Below are 26,255 nucleotides of genomic sequence, written 5' to 3' on the forward strand. Positions count from 1 at the left end.
AACCCAAGGTACCACTGTAACTGGTTTATGGAAGGTATACTTTAACATAACAAGAAACACTGCTATAGCAATAGTACCCTTTTAAATGATAAGTTATAAAGGACTGGCAGTGTCAGCTTAGCTACCAACCTACTAAGTGGTTGGGAGTGAGGTGGGGTGGGCAAGGGCAAGGCAAAAACAGACTATTGTAGTCACATCTTTTTGCAGGGATGCTACCTGACCCTCTCAGGCCTGCTGCTGGTCCAGCATGTTATCTCTAGTTCCCGGAGGCCTGGGCTCTTAAGGGCTCCCGTGCATCATTAAGCCCCTGGTTCTGGATCCGTGGTAGGGTTGGTTCTGGAAATTGCCTTCAAATGTTATATTTTCCCTGCGAGAAACTATGCCAGTCCTGCTCAGGTGTTAATGTAAGAGCCATTCTTTGCTTATTCTATACTGAAAATGTGTGCCTGAGCTTACTGATTAATTTTAGTAATTTCCCCCTTTGCTGTTTAGGATCATTTCAGTCTTGACAGTCCAAGTGGCATGAATTGCCTTGTAGAAGGAACCATCCCTCCAAGTTCTGGCCTCTCCAGTTCCAGTGCCTTGGTCTGCTGTGCAGGACTCGTGACCCTTATGGCAAATGGAAAGACTCTTCCAAAGGTACCGGACGGAAGGCGGGTTGGGGGAGGGGAGTACAATTTGTGAGAGACCATGTTAAAATTCAACATTGCTAAATTTCAGGTGTTGTTGGACTGCGACTTCTGTCGTCTCTGACTTTTGACCCGTTGTGTTTTAATTTGTTGGAAGCTGCCCGAAGTGACTGGGGTGACCCAGTCAGATGGGGAGAATATTAAGAATAAAAATAAGAATGCAGTGCTGGCTGGGGCTAGTGGGAGGTGTAGTCCAAAACATCAGGAAGACATCAGGCTGGGGAAGGCTGATTTGTATGAACATTTTGAAAAGAAGCTCAGGATTGTTTTCACAATGACCTGTTGGAAAGCTCATTGCAAAATGGAGCAAGTATTGTTGGCCATCTTCTGTCTAGCATGGAAATGCATGTTAAAGGTGCTGTAGGGGGATATATTTTAGCCTAGCCTAAGCCTCCTTAAGGGACCCGGGTGGCGCTGTGGGTAAAAGCCTCAGCGCCTAGGACTTGCCGATCGAAAGGTCGGCGGTTCGAATCCCCGCGGCAGGGTGCGCTCCCGTCGTGCGGTCCCAGCGCCTGCCAACCTAGCAGTTTGAAAGCACCCCCGGGTGCAAGTAGATAAATAGGGACCACTTACTAGCGGGAAGGTAAACGGCGTTCCGTGTGCTGCGCTGGCTCACCAGATGCAGCTTGTCACGCTGGCCACGTGACCCGGAAGTGTCTGCGGACAGCGCTGGCTCCCGGCCTCTAGAGTGAGATGAGCGCACAACCCTAGAGTCTGTCCAGACTGGCCCGTACGGGCAGGGGTACCTTTACCTTTACCTTTAAGCCTCCTTACATGGCCTTGTCTTTTGGTCTACTCTTTATAGTTCTGGTAGTTTGATAACAACTGGACAATATCTGGGGCTGCCTCACGACATGCAGGGAAAGAAAGAAGTCAAGTTCAGCATAGAAAGCTGAATTGCATGCATTGTTCCTAGCAATTGATAGATTCCTAAGTGAAATCTGTTCCCCAGACCACACCCAACACCAACTGCAGATGCTTGAATTTGCTCTAAGAGTGCCATTTACAGTGGTACTATTCCTTGCAAGTGCCATTACAGTTGTACCTCGGGTTAAGTACTTAATTCGTTCCGGAGGTCCGTTCTTAACCTGAAACTGTTCTTAACCTGAAGCACCACTTTAGCTAATGGGGCCTCCTGCTGCCACAGTGCCGCCGGAGCATGATTTCTGTTCTCATCCTGAAGCAAAGTTCTTAACCCGAGATACTATTTCTGTGTTAGCGGAATCTGTAACCTGAAGTGTATGTAACCCGAGGTACCACTGTACTTGCAAGGAGCCCTTTACTCAGGTGTTGTGCAGCAACATTGGGCTCTCGGGCATGTATTTTGTCAATGACCTGCTGTTTGGGCTTGGACCTTCTGGTGTAGATCCTCTTTAGGGCTGGGGACGACTTGACATTCCCCTCTGACTTAGTTGGCAGTTCCACTGCCAGAGGTTTGTCAGGAGCCCACCTTGATGTACCTCCAGAGTGACCCCTGGAGGCAAGCCCAGGGAGGCCATTCCAGGTTCACCAGGAATTTCAGTGCCAGATTGAGGTGGGGTGTTTGTCTGCTCACCTGGGGTCATCATTCATCAGGAGGCCTGGGTCAGAGCAAGTCAGAGCCCAGCGTAACAGATTGACATCAGGATTCCAGCAGTAAGGTCACTTGGGTCACTCCCATTCATTGGTCCTGAATATTTTCCCGTTTTGTTTTAAATTAACTATTGGCACCCTTAGGAATTGTTCTTTGGCAATCCCTAGGAGCTGTTGATGGGTTTCCAAGAGGAGGAAAATATATCTGATATATAACCTGCTCCCCATAAAGGTAAAGGTAAAGGTACCCCTGTCCATACGGGCCAGTCGTGTCCGACTCTGGGGTTGCACGCCCATCTCGCTTAAGAGGCTAGGGGCCAACGCTGTCCGAAGACACTTCTGGGTCAGGTGGCCAGCGTGACAAGCTGCATCTGGCGAGCCAGCGCAGCACACGGAAACGCCGTTTACCTTCCCGCTAGTAAGCGGTCCCTATTTATCTACTTGCACCCGGGGGTGCTTTCAAACTGCTAGGTTGGCAGGCGCTGGGACCGAGCAACGGGAGCGCACCCCGCTGCGGGGATTCGAACCGCCGACCTGACGATCGGCAAGTCCTAGGCGTTGAGGTTTTACCCACAGCGCCACCCGCGTCCCTAACCTGCTCCCCATACTTTAACATAATGAGATTGTGGACAGGGCTTCAGGGATCAAACCTTGAAAGTGCTGCATATTTAGCTTGGAAGAAGAACCCACACCTTATCAAAATATCCTGATCAGAAAAGTATTTTAACCCAAGCTTAGGGTAAGCATACTTAAGTCCTATGTCAGTGTGTCAATGATGCCGATTCAATACGATTCTCCCTTTTCTGTACACTAAAGAGAATGAAGGAAGACTAAAAACAAAAAGCATTGTGTAGTTAAAACTCACATGAAACATTGACTCTGTTTTATTTTTAAAACAACATACTTTTGTCCGTTGGAAGTAAATTCAGAAAACAGTTTATGCTGTGTCTGATTAATGTGTTTAGAAATCTGCATTGTCTCCACTTGCCCAGATTTTTTCTTTTTAAAGGTCATCATGCATGCACAGTGGTTTAGAGAAATCTTGGATACTGTCCAACCAGATACACAGTGCTAACCATTTTCAGCATTGAGGCAATATCTAGCTAACGTCGCATAGTGTTTAAGACAAGCGTGGAGAACTCTCTTCAGACAGAGGGCCGTATACCCACCCGAGCAGCCTTCTGGGGGGGCCATGCCAGTGGTGGGCAGTGGCAGAGGCAACTGTGAGCAAAGCAAATAATGTAAATTGTACCTTTGTGCAAAAGGCTGGTTTCTACACACATTCACACAACCCTCTCTATACTCCATCCAGGCAGCCAAGAGGTGTTGTCAGAGCCAGGCAGAAAAACTCAAGCACTGAATGAAGTAGGGATGATGAGGGGTGTGGCTTGGGCAGAGTGGGTGTGGCTGTGACCTGGCAAGAGTCCCATGGACTGTACAGAGCAGGCATAGGCAAACTCCGGTCCTCCAGATGTTTGGGACGACAATTCCCATCACCCTTGACCACTGGTCCTGTTAGCTAGGGATGATGGGAATTGTAGTCCCAAACATCTGGAGGGCCGGAGTTTGCCTATGCCTGGTATAGAGAATCCTGACTGGCTGCTTTTGCCTCCCAGGCCGAAGGTTTCTCACCCTAGGTTAAGATAGTGAGCTGTGAGGTGGGGAAGTTCAACTTTCATCTCTGTTACAAATTTACTGGGTATCCAAGCCAGTAGACCACTTTGGATGTAACCCTAAAATACGATTTAGTCTTCCATGAGTGAGCCTCAGTCTTTTGCATGCTCCTTCATTACCTGTGGGGAGGAATTTGCAAGCATCTGCTTCTTCTTTTCAACTAACCAGAGTTCCCTGCTAGGTTCAACGTTGTTAGTTTAAATCAAAGCATGGCCTTCCAGATGTTGAACTACAGCTCCCATTATCCTTGATTACTGGCCATGCTCTCTGGAACTGGTGGAAACTGGGGTCGAACAACATCTGAAGGGCTTCAGTTTCCCCATGCATGGTTTAAACTCTGGTTAGTGAGCAAGCAAAGGTAATGGGGGACAAATTCATTTGGTTCATCTTTTAAGGCAAACGTCCCAAATTTATATTTTGCACACCAATATGTAAACTAAAACACAGCTGTCATTTGAAATTAGCACTTCTCCAAATTTTGCTGTTTGAATTTCCAACCAAATAATGCGTACAAAAATGTATATATTAGTAAAAGTAATGTACAAAAATGCACTCTGTTAGGGTTTTTTGCATTGTAAAAATCACATGCAGAAAATGCAATGCAAAATATATATCACATTTGTCAAAACTGTATAAATAGTGCATATGTTAGGAGATATATGCACAAAAATGCATATGAAGTTCTATTTGGATGCTCTTTAAAATACAGAGAGGGAAGAGAATGGAAATATTCCTACGATACTCAATATCTCTCAACCAGAACTTTGTTCTGTACTATGGAAATGACAATATTTGCCTACTTTTCAAAGCTGCTGAAAGAAATATTATCTGCAATATGCATTTAAAGCAGTGTTGTTCCATTTTAAAGAACCACAACAAACCACACTTCCCAGGAATCTCTGCAGGAAACCATGATTGTTTAAATAGTGGTATCATAGTGCTTAAATATATATAGATATATAGTGCAGACAGATCTTGGGTTGACTTGCTGGAATAAGAGCCCTTAAGGTTGATTCTTGTTAGCTTCTATCAATAGGACAAAGTAAATAGTTTGTAGTAGGGCACACGGTAGAGAAGGGGAACCATTGCTCTTCATCTCAGACACTGGGGATTCCACTGGTGATTCCCTTTACTTTCCTCCAGGTACGGTAAGTCTACAGTTGTCAATCACAACAATGCAGGGACACTGTGTCGAGAAATCTGCCTTCCACTCCTGACCCCAAATGGCCTAGCCTTAACTGATATGGGTCCTGAAGTGGAGGGTCAGTGCCCTGAGTGGCTCCACAATTGAGAGGACCCTTGGCAAAGTGCCCCACACCAGCACCACAGGCATATTTGTTAGTGGTGATAGCAGCATTCTCACTGAACCGCCCTGACCTGGCCACAGTGATCCATGCGATGGTCACCTCCAGGCTTGACCACTGTAATTCGCTCTACGCGGGGCTGCCCTTGAAGCTGACCCAGAAACTCCAGCGGGTGCAGAATGCTGCAGCGAGGCTCCTCATGGGGTCCCTGCCATGGGAGCATATTCACCCACTGCTTTTCAAGCTGCACTGGCTCCCGGTGGAGTACAGGGTCAGATTTAAGGTGCTGCTTTTGACCTTTAAAGCCTTTCACGGCCTAGGACCCTCGTACCTACGGGACCCCCTCTCCCGGTATGCCCCACGGAGAGCCTCAAGGTCCATAAATAGCAACACCCTAGTGGTCCCGGGCCCTAAGGAAGTTAGATTAGCTTCAACCAGAGCCAGGGCCTTTTCAACTCTGGCTCTGGCCTGGTGGAACGCTCTGCCTCATGAGACCAGGGCCCTGCAGGATCTGATTTCTTTCCACAGGGCCTGAAAGACAGAGTTGTTCTGCCTGGCCTTTGCCCTGGAGTCAATTTGATTCCCTCCCCCTCCTTTTTCCTTTTTCCTTTCTCCTCCTGTGATGAGGCTGCATTTCAATATTTTAATGTATTTCAATTTTGTTTTTAAGTTGTATTCATTCAACTTGTTTTTATTATTGCTTGTTAGCCGCTCTGAGCCCAGCCTTGGCTGAGGAGGGCGGGGTATAAATAAAAATTATTATTATTATTATTATTATTATTATTTCCCATAATGCTCTAGAGCAGGGATGGCCAACACCATGCCCTCCAGCTGTTCTTAGACTGCATCATCCCTGACCATGCTGGTTGAGGCTGATGGGCATTGTAGCCCAACAACATCTGGAGAGCACAGCATTGACTACCCTTGCCCCACAGCATTGAAGAAAGTTTAAATGGTAGCTTCCAGATCTAACCATTTGGGGTGAGGTCAGGATGCTGGGGTCTTGGGAGCTGCTCAGGAACGCTGTGTGCTGACCCTGGTCCTGTGCTTCTGCGAGCAAAGTCCTTGCAATATACAGGTCCTCCTTATTTCCCCCACCAGTTGTTCTAAGGATTGGCATTTTGCTAGCATTTAATAATGCACCCCTAAAGTGCAAGTAGATAAATAGGTACCGCTTTCTAGCGGGAAGGTAAACGGTGTTTCCGTGTGCTGCGCTGGTGCCGGCTTGCCAGAGCAGCTTCGTGACACTGGCCACGTGACCCGGAAGTGTCTGCGGACAGTGCCAGCTCCCGGCCTCTTAAGTGAGATGGGCGCACAACCCTAGAATCGGACACGACTGGCCCGTATGGGCAGGGGTACCTTTACCTTTTTAAATAATGGATTGGACAAAAGGTTAGTGAGCAGACATGGAGCAACATTAATTTGAGCGATTGACTTAATGCAGTCAACTGCTTTCTGCTCTGCCTGGCACACACAGTTGGTTTGGTGGTGGTTGCTTTTAATTCACCAGTTGCTACATGATGAAAGACTTACAGGGAAGGTGGCAGGCAAGATTTTTATGTACTATTCTAAGCCTGCTAAATATAGGAGTTCCCATCATTCAGAGAAATGGTTACTTTTTAAACAGAAAGGAAACCGGAATCCTTAAAAGAAATGTTTTGATTGTTGTACAGGAATGTTGTGAACATTTTCAAACATTTTTATCCCTCAAAAATTTTAAACCATGTTCTCATTTTTCAGTTTTGATTAAAATTATAATTATTTGGCATACTCAGAATAGGGGGGGGGGGTTTACTTTATAATTAAAATCATGTGTATGGTTCAGTTTAAGTCACACCAAGTGCTTGATAAATCCATTCTAGAAAATCCAATTCTTCAATATAAAACTCCACCACATTAGGCATCTGTGGGTCTAATTTCTACTAGTCTAGAAAATTCTGCTTTGTACTTAACAGTGTATATGCTACTCAGTTCTCATTGTCAATGTGTGCACATTTTCCAGCATTAGTTGCAAAAGGTGTATGTTGACTGGGCAACATACAAAAAACCCTGTCCATGTTTTCATTGTGCAAACTTTCCATGCATTCCTGAGCATGTGCCCAATCCATCCATATATATGCACATTCTCCACTCAGCTCATGCCAACCACAAACATATATCAGGTTTTTGTGTGCGATAAAGTGCTTGCTGTTTTGAGAAATATACCAAGCAATTGCCTGTCTCCCATTCACTCAAATTGTTGTGCTATTTTTAATAGGTTTTAAGACTTCCATGAGTGTAAAGATTTCTACAAGATTAGAATGCTGGATCTTTCATATGCAATATAGTCTAAATGATATTGTAAACCAGACTGAATTATTAAAGTCTGCAGGCAAATTGTGTAATTCAGAGCTGCTGGTTTTTAGCTTGCAAATGCAGTTTAGCCTTTCACTAATTTTCTAAAGGCCTTTTTGTATGTGAAACCAAAGATAAGCATACCCCCCCCAATGTAACGTTAGCTGGGCTTTAATTGGGTTAAATCCGTCTTCAGAACATGTTTGTGGATAGTTAGACACATTAAGAAGCCAGGCTTGAGTGCAGTTTCCTGTTCTGGGTACACCCAGTTCCAAACCAAGGTTTGCTTTGCATAATGTGTGGAATGGCCCTCTGTACTTAAGATGGCATGTCACAATAAAAACGTGTGAATTTTTGATACCTAAATGCAAACTTGTGTGTGTGCTTGCACTGTCAATTAAATCTATTCTAAAATGTTAACATATCAAAATAGTTCTGGTGGGACATCTTGTCATACTCCAAGTTACTGGCACATAGCTTGTTTTCTAGGACATCACGATCCTTTTGTTCATCTAATGTAAAATCACATTCCTCTTGTTCTCTGTCAAATGTTAAATATACAGGGCTTTACCCAGTAGTCTAGTGGCTTCTCCTAAGTCTCCTTCCTTCATGGACCCTTTTGGACACTAGCTTGTAAGGAATACTAAGTCATGTGCAGTCTCTCTTTCCGGGCAGGTTTTTTATATGATAATTTGGCAAAAGGTGCTATGATTGGCTTGGAAGGTGGGAGCTTGGAGGAAAGTAGGCCAGTCTGTGGGAAACAAGCCATAGGTATTTTAAGGAGAAACAAGAGTCCTTTACAGGAGGGTTGGGTAGAGAATAGATTAGGATCTACTGGTAGATCTTGTAGCTTGATTTGCATTAGATCAGAAAGGTTTCTGAAGTTTAATTGTTCAACAGTAGCGACTGAAAAAAGGCAATGTCCTCCCTTCTAAATAAGGCTGCTAAATCTTCATTTGAGTTAGTAGATTCTGTCATATATGAAAAGTTTCTCAGCAGGTATGAGCAGTCAGTCTCAGCCTTCTGGCCTTCCATTTTGCACGTCCCTCTGGTTCGTGGAATTGAGAGTTTTAGTGAAACAAAAAATAATAATCCCATAAGCCCGAGGTCTGCCCATTGCCTGCTGTGTGGGATTGTACCACATCATAATGCACAAGGAGGATGATAAATAAGAATGCACATGGCAGCAGGGTGAGGGGAGGAACACTGCATGTTAGAATGTACCTACTTACATAGTTGTCAACTTTTCCCTTTTCTTGCGAGGAATCCTATTCGGAATAAGGGAATTTCCCTTTAAAAAAGGGAAAAGCTGACAGCTATGCCTACTTGTCCAAAGCTGTTTTTCACTCTGAAACTGAAAATATTCAAGGAAGGAGCAGGTTATAAATACTTCAAATAAATAATACTAAAGAATTAGAGAAATACTGAGTTGGCAGAGGCAGGTAGATTTTGGTGTGGAGCATTTGTCCAATTTTTGCACCAAGCCTACAATTAAAGTCAAGAGGCATAGAATCACCAGAAGGTTGTGTGCATGCTTCAGCTTATTCGAAACACCACTATCCTCAATATAGTGTGTGCCTTGTGGGCGGGTTAATGCATTCTTGCAGAATGTGGTGCTGTTCTTGATGATGTTGTTTTTCTCTGTTCTAATTAGATATTTTCTGATTAAATGTTATTTCACTGCATAAACATAAAAAGGCTAAACATGATATGTTGTATAACCCACCACTGATAAACATCCCCTGCTCATATTCTGCCAATCTGGAATTAATAGTTGCCAACTGATATGAACATCCGGATTGCATTTTCAAGGAGGGGGTAAGAGTTTGGAGAACCAGCAATTCTGTATAGTGCTTGAAGTACTCTGGGAGCATCTGGGAGTCTACAAGCCCCATGCCACGATTTCTCCACCCATAGCCTTCTAAAACAGGAGCTAAGGGGATGTCACAAAAAGTAACGAGGTTGGGTCCTCTCTAGCCCCATTGTAGTTTGAGCATTACTTCTGCACCCCCGGCAGGGCACTCAGTTATATTTTGTTATTGGTTGTTTTAAGTGGTACCTGGTACCAATTTGGACCGGTAGGGTGGAGGGCAGATAGCCTAGCAGCAGGTGGAGCGAAAACCGAGGCTAGGCAAAGCCAACAATTTTCTAGCTTTGCCCCCGTCCTCCTCCTTGTGGAGTTCTGCAAGGGAAGCATTGAGAGTAAGGAGGAAGAGGAAAAATGTATAAGACAGATACAAACATCTGCTGGAAATGTAAAGAAATAGAAGTCACCTTTTATCATACGTGGTGGCCCTGTAAGGTAATAAAAGCATTCTGAGAAATGATATATAATGAATTGAAAAAAATGTTTGAAATAGTTTTTATTTAAAATGCCAGAGGCTTTTCTATTAGGAATTGTAGGTGCTGAAATTCCAAGGGAGCAGAAAAGACTTTTTCTGTATGCGATGACAGCTGCATGGATGTTGTTAGCTCACAGATGGAAAGAAGATAAAGTCCCTACCAGAGAAGAATGGCAAATTAAACTGTTGGACTATGCCAAAATGGCGAAACTAACTGGAAAGCTCAGAAACCAGGAAGACCAAAACTTTAATCAGAAATGGGAAAAATTATAGTTTATCTTGGAGACCACTGTAAGCAGCTGAAAACACTAGGATTGCAATAACACTTGTAATGTAACGAGAGCTGTAGACTTTTACAATGGAGTTGTAAAAAACATGGAATATTGAAAAAAGATGCAGTAGAAAAGGTTTAACAAGAGAACCCATGGAGGGGAAGGTGGGAAGTCTAGAGATTCGGAGGAATCTTTTAATTGTGGATGTGTAGTGGTATTATTATAATTTTATAATTTTTTTGTGGGGGGGGAGAGTGAGAGGAGGAAGCTGACATGCAGCACCACCTCTGGACTGGCTGTAAGTAAGAAGGGAGGGTGGTGGGGCTGGCTAAGGTTGATGGGGCAGTGCCCCACTTGCTGCAATGGACTAACCTCCATTGGTTGTTTGGTTTAACACACTTATACCTCACTGCTCAGAACAGGCGACACCACTTTCCCAAGTGGTTTTACACTCATGCGGTTAATAGGACTAGACCTGCTTAGCTTCAACATGTGCCTTCAGACCATGATCTGGATTTCGCGGGAAGCAGCCTTTAATTAGCAGGGCACTTGCGTTTTTAGACAACGGGAGGTTAAAGATAGACGCTGCATTGTTGGGGGCAATGGCTGAACTTGTCTGTTTGTAGAATAAAGGTATTGTTAAGTTGGAGTTTCCCCGAGAACTACTCCTCAGTGCCAAAGGAAGGAAATTAAGAACAAGTCCAGCAGAAGGTAAAGTAAAGTGTATGCATAAATATGAAGATCTGCAGAAGGGACATGGAAAAGAGCTAAGAGCCTTGGACAGAAGATCACCAGGTTGATGGACTATATGGAACTGATAGAAAGGACTGACAGAATCCGAGACCAGGGAGAAGAGACGGTGGAAGAAGATTGGGAAAAATTTAAAAAAATTATTTAGAGAAATATTGTAAAATTAATGAATGTTAGGAAAATGTTGGAATGAAACTACATGGCTTTAATAGAAACATTATAAAGACTTAAGTATAAATAAGCTTTAGGGTTTTGATGGTAAGATAAGGTTAAAATAAATTAAGATAATTAAATGACAGAAAGCAGTGAAAGATGGAAAAGATTTGCTGAAATAATTAATAACTAGAATACAAAAAAGGGAGGTGGGAGGAGGTCGAGGAAACAAGTTAATGAAAGATAATGATAAATATTGGATGTGTTTTTAATTGTTTTTGTTTTGATGTATTGTTTTTTTGTTTTTTTATGTATTGTAATGTATTGATTTGTATTGTTTATTTTTTTCTTTTTCTCATTTTTTTTCTGTAATCTTTAAACTTTTAATAAATATTATTTTTTTTAAAAAAAGAACTTGTCTGTTTGTACAGTAGTCTATTATCAGGATGCATGTTCAAAGTGAGCTATATAAGGGGTGTTTGAGCCGTTTCTGTTTGCATAATTAAAGAAAAGCAAGTTTGTTTATACTCATCTCCAAGGCAGCTAATCTCTGATGTAGCTAACAGACATGATCAGTGCTATTTTTCTAAAAACAGAGGCGCCAGAACTCAACATGAACACCTCCCTTGTTCTCTTATAATGGCAATTGCGCCCACCTGAGAGGTGCTGAAACTGAGTTCCGGCAAGGTCTGGCTGGAAAAAAAGCCCTGGACATGATTGAGAAGAAATGTCGAGAAGGCCCAGGGTATTAGAGCCAACAAGCAGACTGGTTGTTACAAGAGAAGTTAAGAGTAAAGAACTGACAGAAGCCACTAATGTGAGGGCCTTATATCTTTAGTTTAGAATATACTATCACATCTACTGTCTGCCAAAACAGGAGCAGACTGTGGCCAACGGGCATAATACACTCATGTGGTTGTTGTTTTTTTAAAAAAAAGGTCAATTATATGGTGATTTGCTTCTGATAACAGGCCGGGATAGCGGGAATGAGTAGTGTGATAAAAGGATGGTTTTTTTAAAAAACCAAACATGTGCAGGCAGTTACTACATGGTAAAGGAAGTATGTCAAATCCCACAGATATTGTCTGAATAGAATACTCTGAGGTAAAGTCATGGTTTAAGAGTGATAATACTGCACAGATGTTATGTTTATCCTTTCGTGGTTGTTAGCGCCACATGGCAAAACAGCATTTTAGAAGGCTCCAGAGAGGCCACTTATGAGAAGACATGGTCCATCTCTTTTAACAGTTTGATTTTTCCCCCCAAGGGGTTTCCACATGATGTGATTTTTTCCCCCACAGGGACCATGGCAGCGGTTGCTACCGTTCAGAGAACATTCCAGATGGGGTTGCCCCAGCGAGTGTTTGCATGTGGGGTGGCATTGTGGTTTCTCAGCATCCTGACTGTTAAATTGAGCTTCTGGGAAATGGTGATACTTTTCCCCACCTGCCCCCACCTCAGCAAGCACATCCACCATGACGGTTGTGTTGTGTTGTGTGGAGTGTAGCTCGACAAGGCGAATTTAGCAAGGAAACCCACAAAGCCCTTTCATGACACCGCTCCCACCGACACAGATAATGGAAAAAAATATTTTAGTACTGTGTAGTAATCCAGTGTTGTAGTGCACTTCCCATGTGATTTTTTAAAAATTATAAACATAAAATATACAGTCATGGTTATACATTCTAAAACATCACTTCTTACAGCTAAGACTAAGTGTAATTTGGCTAAATTGGGATGGTTGTTTAAGGCTTTCTTGTCCCCCACGGCCATTACGCACTGGATTTAGAACTAAAAAAATCCTGACTTGCTTCAAGCCAGAGTTCATAGTTACATCTGAACCAGGAAACTGTGGCTTAATGTCAATTAACAACCAGTAAAATAATTCAGGATGTCTAGCTTGGCTATGAAGACCTCATCTTAGTCTTCTGAAGCCAGACATTTTACAGCCAGTAGTAACACAGGTTTCAAAATCTGCAGTCTGTGTTTATCTCAGGTGTACACTTTTGTCAATTTTTTTTCTCATGGAGGTGGAAGGTAAATTGATAAAAACAACTTTTCCCTGCAAATCTGTGCTTTAATTTTCTGTCACCTGTTTAAAGCCATAGTGAATTTTCCCTTTGCCAATGCATAGATTTTCTGCAGAAGTAAGTATCAGTGAATCCCTGTTGTTGCACCGTATTCCTGTAAGTATTGCTGTGCTGAGAAAGAGAATCAGCATCAGCTTTTGCAACAAGAATTTTGCTCACTGAGTACATTCACTTATTGGGATATCTCAGTGGGTATGTCTGAGATATGAACCTAATTGCCTCCTGTGTATGTCCAATTCCTTCCACGATAGTCTTCTACTTACTTGAGTGAAAGTTTTGTATTTTTGCACAAGCTGTTTCTTTCTTACTGCATCCATCATTGTTCTGCTGCTATCAGTAGAAAGACTCTGAAGCCATAGGCACAGGTCTGTTCAATTTCAGAGTCTAGCAGTCCATTATATCAAGGGAGACCTTGGGCTGTCTTGTGGCAAAGTTCTCCTGGATCTGCTAGTTCATCCTTGGTGGTCCTGCCAATCCTCCCATTTGTGCAAAAATAATAATAATAATGAACAAATGCTTGCAGCTCTAATAGAGAATGCACACCCATCACTTGCAGATGGGACTTTTGGCAGACTGGGACCAGCAAGGACCAAAAGCTCATCACAAGAGCAGAGAAAAAGATGGGGAGAATTGCACTGCTAAATGCTAACATGCTAGTTCTTGGGCTGATTCCACTGAATGGGTTCTGTGATGCAAGTTTCGTTTTCTCAAGTGATAGCTGAGTTCAAGTAGCAGTTCCTCATAGGATGAGAAGTTACATAAGATAGGAAATGCCTGTATTTTGAGTTCTGTTAAGCAGTTTCTAGAAATCAGCAACCAATCTGCAGCTGTTGCTTGAAGCTACTGTGGCAAAGGCTGCAATACACATGAAAGGTTTCCTGCATTGCTTATGCATTGAATGCACAGTATTCAACCTGGTATGGGTACTATGGAAAAGTCATCAAAATTTCAGGGGGAATGTACGCATAGAGAGAATTCACATGGGATAATCTTGTGGGACTGTACCACTTAAGATTGCCCATAGGCCTGCAGGGAGGGCCTCATATTTCAATATACAGGTACTGTATTTTTCGCTTTATAGGACGCACCCGACCATAGGACGCACCTTGTTTTAGAGGGGGAGAACAAGAAAAAAATTTTCTCCCCCTCTCTGCTCAGCACCCCTTTAGCAAAGCGGCAGGAGAAACGGAGCCCCTTCCATTTCTCCTCCCGCTTCGCTGAAGGGGTGCTGCGCAGCTCTCCCTCTTTGCTGAAGCCAGGAGAGTCTTGCTCTCCCGGCTTCAGCAAAAGGAACCCAAAGCCTTTGGAGCGCAGCACGAGGTCCCGCTGCGCTCCAAAGGCTTCAGGGATAGCCACTGCGCTCCAAAGGCTTTAGGCGGCTATTCCTGAAGCCTGGAGAGCGAGAGGGGTCGGTGCGCACTGACCCCTCTCGCTCTCCAGGCTTCAGCGAAAGCAACGCGTAGCCTCCGGAGCGTGGAGGGAGTGCTCCCTCTGCACTTTGGAGGCTTCACATTGCTATCGCTGAAGCCAAGGAGCCTGCATTCGCTCCATAGGACGCACACACATTTCCCCTTAATTTTTGGAGGGGAAAAAAGTGCATCCTATAGAGCGAAAAATACGGTACCTTTGTTTGCTGTGGAAAAGGAGATGTTGGAAATAAGGTAGAACCCTGTTTTGTGTGTCATGTTTTTTTCCTATATGCAGAGATTTAGGGGTGGGGGAGTTAGTTCATTTTACCCGGGGCAATGTTCATGCATATGGACCTTACCAACTGCTGTTTGAAGTGCTGCAGCCCCATGAAGGATTTTATTTTATTCTGTTTTCAGCCTTCAGCTTTCATTTTGTTTTTTTAAAAACGGCTTCAGAAACTTCAGCTGAATGCTACAGCCAGATTATTGATCAGGACTTGGGTTTGGGGAGCATATGACTCCCATTTTACAACTTCATTATCTGCCGGTTCTGTTCCGAACCCAAAGAAAAGTGGTGGTTATGTCTTGTAAAGCAGTAAATGGTTGGGGGCTGCCTGCCTTCTTGAATATAAACCTGCCCATGTTTTCAACTCTTTCCAAGAGACCTTTCTCTCTACCCAACCAACATCAGAAATGTGTTTGGTGGAAATTTGAGAAGTTTTCTCAGTTACTTCATCAAGCTCTGCAGTTCCCTCCCTGTGGAGGCCTAACTAGCCTCCTCTCTGATGTCTTTCCACTGGGAGGTAAAGGCCATTTTTTATAGACAGAATTTTGCCCTGGTAAGCTGCTCTGATTTTTCCGTTGCTGATTTTAGTTAACTTTAACTGCCCACTGCTTAACGTTTTCCTGTTTATTGATCCTAAAAATAAATGAATCATTCCCATAGCTTTCATGTTCATGTCACACAGAAGACCACAAAATTCTGCTCCCCCATCAAGCATTTTCAGAGCAGTCGTTAGCCATTTTACCATATACTCTGCTCACTGTTAACTGTGTCACCCTCAGAACAGAAACTGATATTTTGCTAAGGCCAAAGTTAGCACAAATACTTAACAGCTGATTAGCATGGCAATCTTTGCCCCTTGGTTATTCAACATGCAAATAGGTTTGAGACGAGAACTAGGATTGCCATCATGTAGCCCCCCAATGCAGCAAGTTTACTTGGGGGAAATGTCCAAATAAATTTGCATATTTAATGGGAAACAAATTTCACTGGGTCTATGCAACAATGGAGAGGGGAGGGGGGAATCCATTTTTAAAGCATTTAAGTAAGTAAAATGTTGCAACCTTTTATTATTACCTTTAAATATATGTAGAGGTGGATATAGAGCAGAAATCCTGATGCTGAAAATAGTAAAATAATGTGCCACGTCTCTCCAGTTACTAAAAAGGGATTAGAACTATGTAATTCACCATTAGTATTTTGAGTTTACCCCCAAAGAGCATTCAAGTAAGAACAGTCACCTTTTGTCTTTTTATTAAAAACATCTGTTTAATCTGGACCACCAATAACGGGCCTCCAGCTCCGCTTGGAAGTCTCCTGGAAGGTTTATTCACATCAAACTCTGTGCATATTTTCAAGTTTGTTAATCCCTTTTTGACAGCTCTGTCCTCTCAACTTGGAGTTTATGAGGGAATTTACATGGCTTAAGGAGCACTGTGAGTAGAGTCTTATCAGTTTTCACTGCATTTGCAAGCTATTCGCCCTGATTAGGGTGCTCTGAGCTCACATTTTACAGCTTCGTCTGTTTCCAGTGCCTTTATGGAAACTGAACAAGTGGGCAGGCGTGCCCACATTCTTCGTTTCCAAATGCAATGAGTTACGGGCTTTATCTCACAGCCATGCCCTGGTTAATGTCATTTCTTTGGTAATTATCTAGCTTAAGGCCCCATGAAGCTGTGTAACCCTGCTGGAAGGAATACACACACACACACACACACACACACACACACACACATTCTTCCCTCTCCCCCCCCCCCATGCTTGTGCTCCCGTTACCCTATACTTAGAACAGGGATAGCCAATATGGTCCCCTCCAGATGTTGTGGGGCTACAACTTCCCAAACGTGCGTCTCCAGCCATTTTGGACTACAGATTCTATCATCCCTTGCCAGCAGGACCAGTGCTCAGGAATGATGGGAATTGTAGTCCAAGAACAGATGAAAGAGGGAGAAGGTTGGGAGGAGGGGCTGGATGCTGAATGGGCAACAGGGTTTAGTGAGCAAGGAGAGCCGGTGACAGGGAGCAGTTCAGACTCCAAGGCTGAAGCAGAGGAGCGGGGTCAAGAGGCTGCAGAAGAATTCGGGGAGTCTCCCTTTCCTGCTACAACAAGCTCCCCTCTCCCTGGTCTCCAAGAATGCACATAATAATGAGGGCAGAACAGAGGTCAGAGGTGCGCAGATGCAGTTTGAGACTGCTTGGGAAACATCCAGGAGAGGAGGAGACTTAGAAAAGGTAGAAGAAGGCAGGGACTTTCAGTCCTGGCAACTGCTCAATAGGGGCAATACAGTGGTAGCTCGGGTTACATACGCTTCAGGTTACAGACGCGTCAGGTTACAGACTCCGCTAACCCAGAAATAGTACCTCGGGTTGAGAACTTTGCTTCAGGATGAGAACAGAAATGATGTTCTGGCATTGCGGCAGCAGGAGGCCCCATTAGCTAAAGTGGTGCTTCAGGTTAAGAACAGTTTCAGGTTAAGAACGGACCTCTGGAACGAATTAAGTACTTAACCCAAGGTACCACTGTACCTGCTGGGATGGCATTTCCTTGAATAAAGAGTTAACCTCCCTGACAATGGAGCCCTGCTTCTTTCATGCAGACCTGCAGCGGTGTAGCTAGCGGTCAGGTGCCTGGTACAGCACGCGTGTCCCTCAGCCGGGGGCGGGGTGAGCTGCATGAAGCCTCTCCACCGCCTCTCCCTCAGTTGTGGGGCGGCTGAGGGAGAGGCGGTGGGCAGACGCAAGCCCCACGCTGCTGTTTCAGGCAGCTCAGAGCCTGCAGGTGCCCAAGCCAAAACGTGACTCCCAGGAGAGACGCATGGCTCAGGCACGGTACAGACCCTGTGGTAAGTGCCGGCCTCCGCAGTGTGGCGCCCAGTGCCAGCCGCATATCGTAACGTTTCTTGACCGAACTAAAAAGTTTCGTGAGCCCATTAAAAAAACCAAAACCAAAAACAACAACTCCTATTTTTGTCACCCCCCTCAGTGATGATACCCGGGGTGGTCCTCATCCGCCGCACTCCCCTTCCCCTTCCACTGCTGACCTGCACCTGTCTCCAGCCCTGACACCGTGTTTCTGAGGCTAATACAAGTTTAGCTACCTATATCTGAGTGGCACTAGCATTTCAACGGTCTTGTTGTCTCCCTGGAGATCTGATGTAAGATCAGTAGACTTTGGATATTTGTTGGAGTGTTTAAGCTGGGGGTAGGCAACGTGGTGCCCTCCAGATGTTGTTGGACCACCACTCCAATCATCCCTGACTATGACTAACTATGAAACAATTTCAGGGTCCTATATAGGTCCTACATAAGGCACCAAAGAGACAACCTGTTGGATGCCAGCTTATCTCCTCTTGATAGCAGTATCCTTCTGTGTGCTTCCAATGCACTCTCCAAATGTTGTTGGAATCCCATTTTGCATCAGCCCCAGCCATCATGGCCAGTGGTCAGGGATGATGGAAGTTATAATCCAGAAACATCTATAAGGTCACTGGTCTTGCATCTATGCTCTAAGGACACCTAATGAAATAATGACACTCTAGGAATTTATTGGGCTACAGCTGCATCTCATAACCTCCATCCTGGTCTAGCAATATTTGAGGTGGACCTAAAGGTATGCCTGTATGGATGTCTCATGTACCTAAGGGAAGTGTCTAAAGGAAGTACAGAAATTAGGAGGTGTACCTGGAGATGTGAGGATTGGTGGGATCAGGAACCTAACCTGGGAATCTTAGGGTGTAAAGCTGGGATCCAGTTTTGTGAACTATTGTGGTCTTCAGGTGCAGACACTTTCAAGGTTGGCAATATTGGGCCTGCATTTGGCAAGCAATAATATGCTCTTGGATTGGCCAAGGTTGACATAAATTGACTACTTCTTTTTTTAAAAAAAAAATTATTTGGTTTTTCAGATTAAAGTTTTACAGTCAATTATCCAAAATACAACATAAAATCAAGATTACAAAGAATCTCCTGGACTTCCCTGCTCCCCTTTGTGGGTCCTATTGTTTATCATTTCTTCCTGCATCTTTTATAATAATCCAAATATTTTACATCTCCATTATGCCCAAAATTTAACATTAAACTACAAGTGTTATTCCAATCCTGCTAACGATTTTAGCTGTTTACAATGGTTTTTAAGATAAATTATAAATTTTCGCCACTCCTTATTAACATTTTGGTCTTCCTGATTTCTGATTCTTCCGGTCATTTTTGCCATTTGACCAAATTGACCACTTTTCTTTGTCTGGTCAATGAAGCAGAATCTTCTGCTTGCTGCTATCTTCAGGCTCAAATTCCCATGCTACGTCATTGATATCAGCTACCCAGAGTTGGGGAATATATTATCCAGGTTGAAAATTGGGTACAGTTACCCATAGATAGCTCCAGCCTGGGGTAAGTGAAGAGAAGCAAAAAAGCAGCACCTTCTAAATGCAGACAGCTTTGAAAACCATACTGTCTTTGTGAGCATGCCAGAGGCAGAGCAATCCTGGTGCATATCAGAGGAGAAGTTTACAATTAGCAGTAAAAAATATAGAATGCTTCATCTGAGGGAAAGCAGGGAGAAGGAGACCTAAGTATAGACTGACTGATACCAATGTAGAGATGGAGTGGCTTGGTATCAAATGTTTAGTCAACTGGTATGGAATGTGTGGGAAACTATAAAGACCTCAAAGGCATATCAACACCCCCAGCCATTAGTTCAATTGTAAAGAATGTCTGAGGGAACATCCTTGGTTTGTGTGCTGAGTTCTGTGTTTCCTCAGGTGGAGCTGGCTGAACTCTGCAGCAAGAGTGAACACTACATTGGCACAGAAGGTGGAGGCATGGACCAATCCATCTGCTTTCTTGCGGAAAAGGGAACTGTACGTACTGTCTGAGCACGAACTCAGTAGCCATTGTGTTACAACACAAGAAAGGGCTTTTGTTAACTGTGCTGATGAATGACGCAGTGGCGTAGCGTGGGGGGGTGCAGGGGGGGCCGGCTGCACCGGGCGCAACATCTGGGGGTTAGGGTTAGGGGGCGCAAATCCATGGGTTAGGGGGCGCAAATCCATGGGTTAGGGGGCGCAAATTACTTGCCTTGCCCCGGGTGCTGACAACCCACACTACGCCACTGGAATGACGCACAAATGGTGGGTCCAGGGCTAACTCCACAAGTCAGATATGTATTCACACCCACACGAGATAGGGAGGGCAATCAGCTTGGATGGCTTTAAAAGAAGTTTAGACAAATTCATGAAGAATAGGTCCATCTGTGGCTACTAACCCTGATGGCTAACTTTCTACTTCCATTGTCAGAGACAATATTCTTCTAAATTCCAGTTGTTGGAAATTGCAGGAGGGGAGAGGGCTGTTGTGTTCAGGTCCTTCTTGCAGAATTCCCATGGGCATCTGACTGGCTACTGTGAGAACAGAATGCTGAACAGAATAGGCCTTTGGCCTGATCCTGCGGGGCTCTTCTTTATGTCATTATGAATACAGTGGTACTTTGGGTTACATACGCTTCAGGTTACAGACCCAGAAGTAGTACCTCAGGTTAAGAACTTTACTTCAGGATGAGAACAGAAATCGCGTGGCGGCGGCAGCAGGAGGCCCCATTAGCTAAAGTGGTACCTCAGATTAAGAACAGTTTCAGGTTAAGAACAGACCTCCAGAACAAATTAAGTTCTTAACCCGAGGTACCACTGCACATACCTGTACAAGGAACCACGCTATCAGTACAGAGAGATGTAACGTTAAAGGGTGGCACATCTGTTACTTATAACAACATTTGTTGTTTCCTTTCGGGAAAGTAATCATACCTTTGTTAAAAATTAGTGCAGCTGCCAGGGGCAAGGCAAAACTGCTCCAAGGGCCAGGGCTGACCTTTGGTCAGCTAGAGTTATTAACTCTTTTTAAAAAATTGATCTCATTGAAAGATAACTATTAAAAATGCATTTCCAAATTAAAAAGGGGTTCAAGTTTGATAAGAAGAAGGCGGAGGAAGAGGAGGAGTTTATTATTTATACCCCGCCGCAGCAAAATATAAAAACATTTAAAAAACCAAACATAAAAACTTAACTTAACTTGGTTTTCTTTTTGCTGCTGGTTTATGCTCACTGCTCCAAATGGTAGGGTGGGGGGAGAAAGAGACTCTGCAGGTAAATGATGTGTGATTTATTCATCTTAACTGTTGTGCTGCCTGCTAGTCAAAATAACTCTCTACTATTTATTTTTTTCTTTCCATAGGCCAAGCTGATACAGTTCAATCCCCTTAGGGCTACTGATGTGAGGCTTCCAGAGGGAGTAGCTTTCGTTATTGCCAACAGTTGCGTTGAAATGAACAAGGCAGCAACTTCTCATTTTAATATTAGGGTGATGGAGTGTCGTCTGGCTGCAAAGGTACTGCATGGCTTTCATCAAACCCTAATGAAACCATCACCCAAATATGTGCTGGCTGCAACTCTTTCCACTCTACCAGTTGTTGCTTTATTTTAACACCAGGTCAGGTGCTGCCTCAAAGGGCATGTTTATCTCTTCAGGGTCTGGATTCAGGCCATATATACATGACGGATGGAAGAGAGGGATGGAATTTAGCCCTTAATGTGTGTGTTTCCATTTGGGTAGCATAGCACTAAAAAGGAGTCTGCCCTGGAAGGGCATAATAAATTATCTTTGTCAAAGCTGATCTCACTTAATAATGAGAGAGCACAATCTAATTAATCCCAGGAATATAAAACAAAATGCTTTAATAGCAATGTATTCATTCTTAAAACAAGGAAAGGAAATGGAAATCCATACATTTAAATTCATGAAATAGCATTCCATTTATTTGTATCTTATTGAAGATTGGATTTTAAGCTGTAGAAAGTAGCACTCTCCTCAAGCTTGGGTTCAAATTATTCCATGTGTTTTATCCAAAGCAACCACTTTACCACATACACAAGTTACAGCAAGCCATACTCAGAGAATTGGTTACCAACACCCACCCACCCACCCACCCCACAAACACATTTTCCTGTGATGAAAGGTGGTAGACAAATTTTAAAAAATAAAATAAATCTTATACATTCAGTTGATTGCTGAGTGAGTCAGCAAGTTATAAACTTACTTAATGACAAGGTGACCTTCAGAGACTTTGCTCCTTGAGAATCATCTTACATGTCTGTGGTCCAGTTCAGGCATAACACTAAGCCATTGTTTAGAGCAAATCCCACTTTGCTCAGTTCAGGTATCATGGGAAAATGTGGTTTAATTCTAAAGTTAAAGCTTTCAAACTCCTTGTGCTCTCCAAGAAGAATGAGAACAAGCCTTGTTCCCATAACATTATGATTGGTTAAAACAAACTGGGATCGAATCTTGGTTTGATATCCTAGTTTGTTAACTGGTCACCTTCACAACAGATAAGAGTAGTTCAATCTGGGGAGAAGGGCAGGTTGTCTAACAGTTGATTTATAGCAACCTCACCAAACTACAGTCCCCAGGATTCTTTTAGGGAAGCCAGAATTGTTTAGCTATGAAACTGCTGTAGCCTCGGCCTGTGATTCCCTCTTCCCTCTCTCTTAATTGGCCTGATAGTGCTAACCAAAGAGAAGAGCCAGAAAAGAAGAGCATATCTTGGCAGCTGAGAATTCGTTGGAAGAGATTGTAGATCATTAACTGCCAGGAAATGCCTTGTGTTAGATTCACTGTTCTTGACAGCAGTGCAATAGGGAGATTATTTTTTTTCATTTCTTTTTAAAATCCACATTATATTTTGCCATTTCATATGGGTGCATATTTTCCCACTCAAGCTTACTTTAAGGTTATTGATGAGAGCTAGTAGAAGCCCTTTGCGATGCACCCGTTGCTGGGCTGTACCATTTGAGACAGGGGAGGAATTCAAATATCTGAATGCCTCCTCCACACGAAGTACATCTCACATATCCTAAATAGCATGTTAGAGAGAAAGTTATAGGCTTGCTAAGTTGTTGTTTTTTAATGTGTGAGGCACATTTCATGCGAAGCATTCAAACATTCAGTCCCGCATATGCAGCCTAAAATGATGCAGCCCAAGAACAGATAACATCACATGTGGCTTTCACCAATCTATTTTAGCTTTAAGTGGAATGCATTACAATTGGAAATTGCAATGCTGCCCACAGTTTATGGGGAGCAAACTGGTGACTTCCAAAGCTGAAGTCAGGAGTCATTAGACCAGATGTTCCACTGGTTGGGTCTGTCTAGTTTTGCTAGGAAACCTGTTTGTTTACAGCCTTCTACGGGAGATGACTGGCACAACATTTGTGTTGGCTTCTGTGGTTCCTTTAAGTTACAAAGTTTAGGATTCTGCATTGTGAGGACATTGCTGTAACTATAATTTATTATTATATATAGAGGTTTTTGTCCCCTTAAAAGCTCAGGATGGTTCTTGCCTTGGCACATGAATGTACCTGGAACCTGTGTTCATCATGTGTAGTCATTCTTCATGTGTTGAGGGTGGCAACACAACATCAGGTCTTCTCAATGGTGGCTCCCCAGCTGTGGAAGACTCCCTAGAGTGTTGTGCCTAGTGCCATCACTGTCCACTTTTGGGTGCCGGATGAAGATGCACAGGCAGTTAGCTCTTAGTTGGCATTCATCTTTTAGTTTATTTTGTGATGTATTTTAAATTTGGCATTGCGTGCTTTTTTAAGCAAGTTCTAAATTGCTTTGAGACTTTTTTTAGTACATGAAATAGACGAAAGAAAGAAAGAAAGAAAGAAAGAAAGAAAGAAAGATTATAATCATAATTTTATCTTTAGAGCAATTCTGTGAGGTTAGAGACTGTGACTACCCCAAGTCACGTAATGAGCTCCATCACTGGGGATCTGAGCCCAGATTTTCATTCAGGATTCTAACCCCCTTTTAACACATTGGCTGTCAACTTAGCTGCTCTTCAGTTTGACATTAAGATCACTAGAGATATTCAGAAACATTGACCCTACATTAAAAAAACCGAAACACATCACTTTAAAAACAACCCTTCATTGCCTCTGCATATGCTTGAGAGGGACAATTTTAATAGAATGCTAAACTCTTTAAAATGTTTGGCAAGGATGTGCTGTCTTGGGTCCCTAGAAAAACCAACAGATGTTAGAGAAATATAATCACTGTAACTGGGATGCACGAAAGAATTGTTTTTAGTTTCACTGACAAGATGAGTAAAAACAAGGTCCCTTTAATGCTTTGGCATGAATTAATGCCTAAATAGTGGGACGCGGGTGGCGCTGTGGGTTAAAGCCTCAGCACCTAGGGCTTGCCGATCGAAAGGTCGGCAGTTCGAATCCCCGCGGCGGGGTGCGCTCCCGTTGCTCGGTCCCAGCGTCTGCCAACCTAGCAGTTCGAAAGCACTCTCGGGTGCAAGTAGATAAATAGGGACCGCTTACTAGCGGGAAGGTAAACGGCGTTTCCGTGTGCGGCTCTGGCTCGCCAGAGCAGCGATGTCACGCTGGCCACGTGACCCGGAAGTGTCTTCGGACAGCGCTGGCCCTTGGCCTCTTGAGTGAGATGGGCGCACAACCCTAGAGTCTGTCAAGACTTGCCCGTATGGGCAGGGGTACCTTTACCTTTACCTTTAATGCCTAAATAAGTGTTCACTATAATGTCTGAAAATGACTCTGATTTAATAGTAGCAGACCCATGTGATAAGAACTATAAACCTTGCAAAATACACTAGATGGCACCAAAAGTAGTTCATAAAAAACAACAACACTTACATGAAGGGAATTAAAACAGGAAAAAAGTCAAGCTAAAATTGAAAAAAGCAATAGGAGGAAAGCAACAACTTAAACAGAACTTTCTTTCTCAATAATTTTCTCTCTCAAATGTATAGTTTTATTAAGAGATTTCCAGTACAAGGGCTCCTTTTCCTAGTGAAATAAAAGCCAGGTCCAACCACAACATTGAACCCCAATCATGGCCTCTCCCAAAAAACTTCATTCACCCAAGTGTGGTTGATGTTCCTTCCACTGTTTATTTTATTGGCTGTGGAATGTAGAGTACAAAACTGCAAATATGGTTACGTGTGTATAGGTAGATCCAGGTAGGGAGAAGTCATTGAAATACTGGGGTCCTCTTGAGGTACATAAGTCTTTATAGGCTAAAAACCAGCACTAGGAATTGAGCCAGTAAACTAATTGGTACCCACTGCAGTTGTGGCAGAATTGGTATTACATGCTTAGATCGCAAATCCTGAGGAGAGTGGAAAGTAGAGCAGAAGCAGGCACATGGTGGTCGCCTTCACTACCCCCCCCCCAAAAAATCCTTCCTACACGGTCTTGTGCATCGAGAGCTTTTTAGGGCACATATTCAGTTCATGCAGGGCATTGACTAGGTCTGTTGAGCATCACTGTCAGCCTAGAAGCACCAGGAGGATGCTAGAATGAGATATGATTAGTAGCTGTGGGCAAAGATGCTCTCCCTTGAAGTCTGTCCACTATTACTCATCATTGAGGACATTGATGGGAGAGTGCTTTTAACCTCCTGTTCTATTTGTCACCTGTTGTCTTGTTTATCACCACTGCGATAAAGGAATGAACCCTTTTTAGAAACCTCCAACCTTTTTGCTGAAATTATAGGGGTGATTTCTCTTTTCACTCCCCATGTTAAGGAAGGACATTGCCCATCTGAAACATTTATATTCATTTCTTCATGGCTTCCTTGTTCTCAACTAGGCTGCACTGGCAGCTTGCAAATGTCATAATGCCATACGATTGAATATATGAAGTGTGACAGCCCAATCGGGCTACTTTAGAGTGGATCTGAATGCACTTTTATCAATGTAATCTAGGACTGGGAGCAGACCGCATTCATCGCTTGAAAAAGACTCGAACCTCCTATTAAAATTTGCCCTGACAAAAAAAGCTCCTTCATTTAGACACAGTTGTGGTTGAGAGTATGTTTCTTCTTAAGATAAAGTCATAATTAAAAAACCTGAAACAAACAAATAAAGGACCCCTCAGGACATTTGCAATGAAAGGTTTCATCACTGACAATATTTTTGCACCCTTGTCTTCAGGGAAAGTAACCACAATCACTGCTCCAGTCTAGCAAGCGCTGGACCACAGCCAGAATTTAATATGACCCAGGGCTCACCAAGACTTCACTCCACATCTTGCTTTCAGTGCCAGTAAATGCCTTTGACCATCTACAGTCTTTCATTGCCACTGAATAACCACAATTAACCCCCATACATCTGAAATCTAGGCCAGATGGTCTTCAAGGCAGGCTTGAGGCCTAGTTTTTTTCTTTCCTTCCCCAGATTAGAAACTAAGCCCTGATAATGACCCCTTCACCATATGTATGTTTATGTCATTTCTCATTATTGGAATCCTTGTATCATTTATATTTTTATCTCCTCAGTGGTGTGGGGTGCTGGCAAAATGCC

The 26,255-nt window shown here is 43.4% G+C and overlaps 1 protein-coding gene across 3 annotated transcripts in view; it reads left to right on the plus strand.

The window, feature by feature from the left end:
* Positions 1 to 26,255, plus strand: part of GALK2 (galactokinase 2) — a 72,761-nt gene that overhangs the window by 21,459 nt on the left and 25,047 nt on the right. For all 3 annotated transcript variants that reach the window (XR_014504582.1, XM_083412151.1, XM_083412152.1), the window contains exons 5-7: positions 493 to 639; positions 19,633 to 19,731; positions 21,098 to 21,250. Coding sequence is in view for 2 of the 3 variants with exons in the window: in XM_083412151.1 (XP_083268277.1) it covers positions 493 to 639; positions 19,633 to 19,731; positions 21,098 to 21,250 (399 nt within the window). In the remaining variant the exon portion in view is untranslated. The remainder of the gene's footprint in view (positions 1 to 492; positions 640 to 19,632; positions 19,732 to 21,097; positions 21,251 to 26,255) is intronic.

Source organism: Podarcis tiliguerta (genome assembly GCF_965153285.1).
Source record: "Podarcis tiliguerta genome assembly, chromosome: 14".
NCBI classification, from domain to species: domain Eukaryota; kingdom Metazoa; phylum Chordata; class Lepidosauria; order Squamata; family Lacertidae; genus Podarcis; species Podarcis tiliguerta.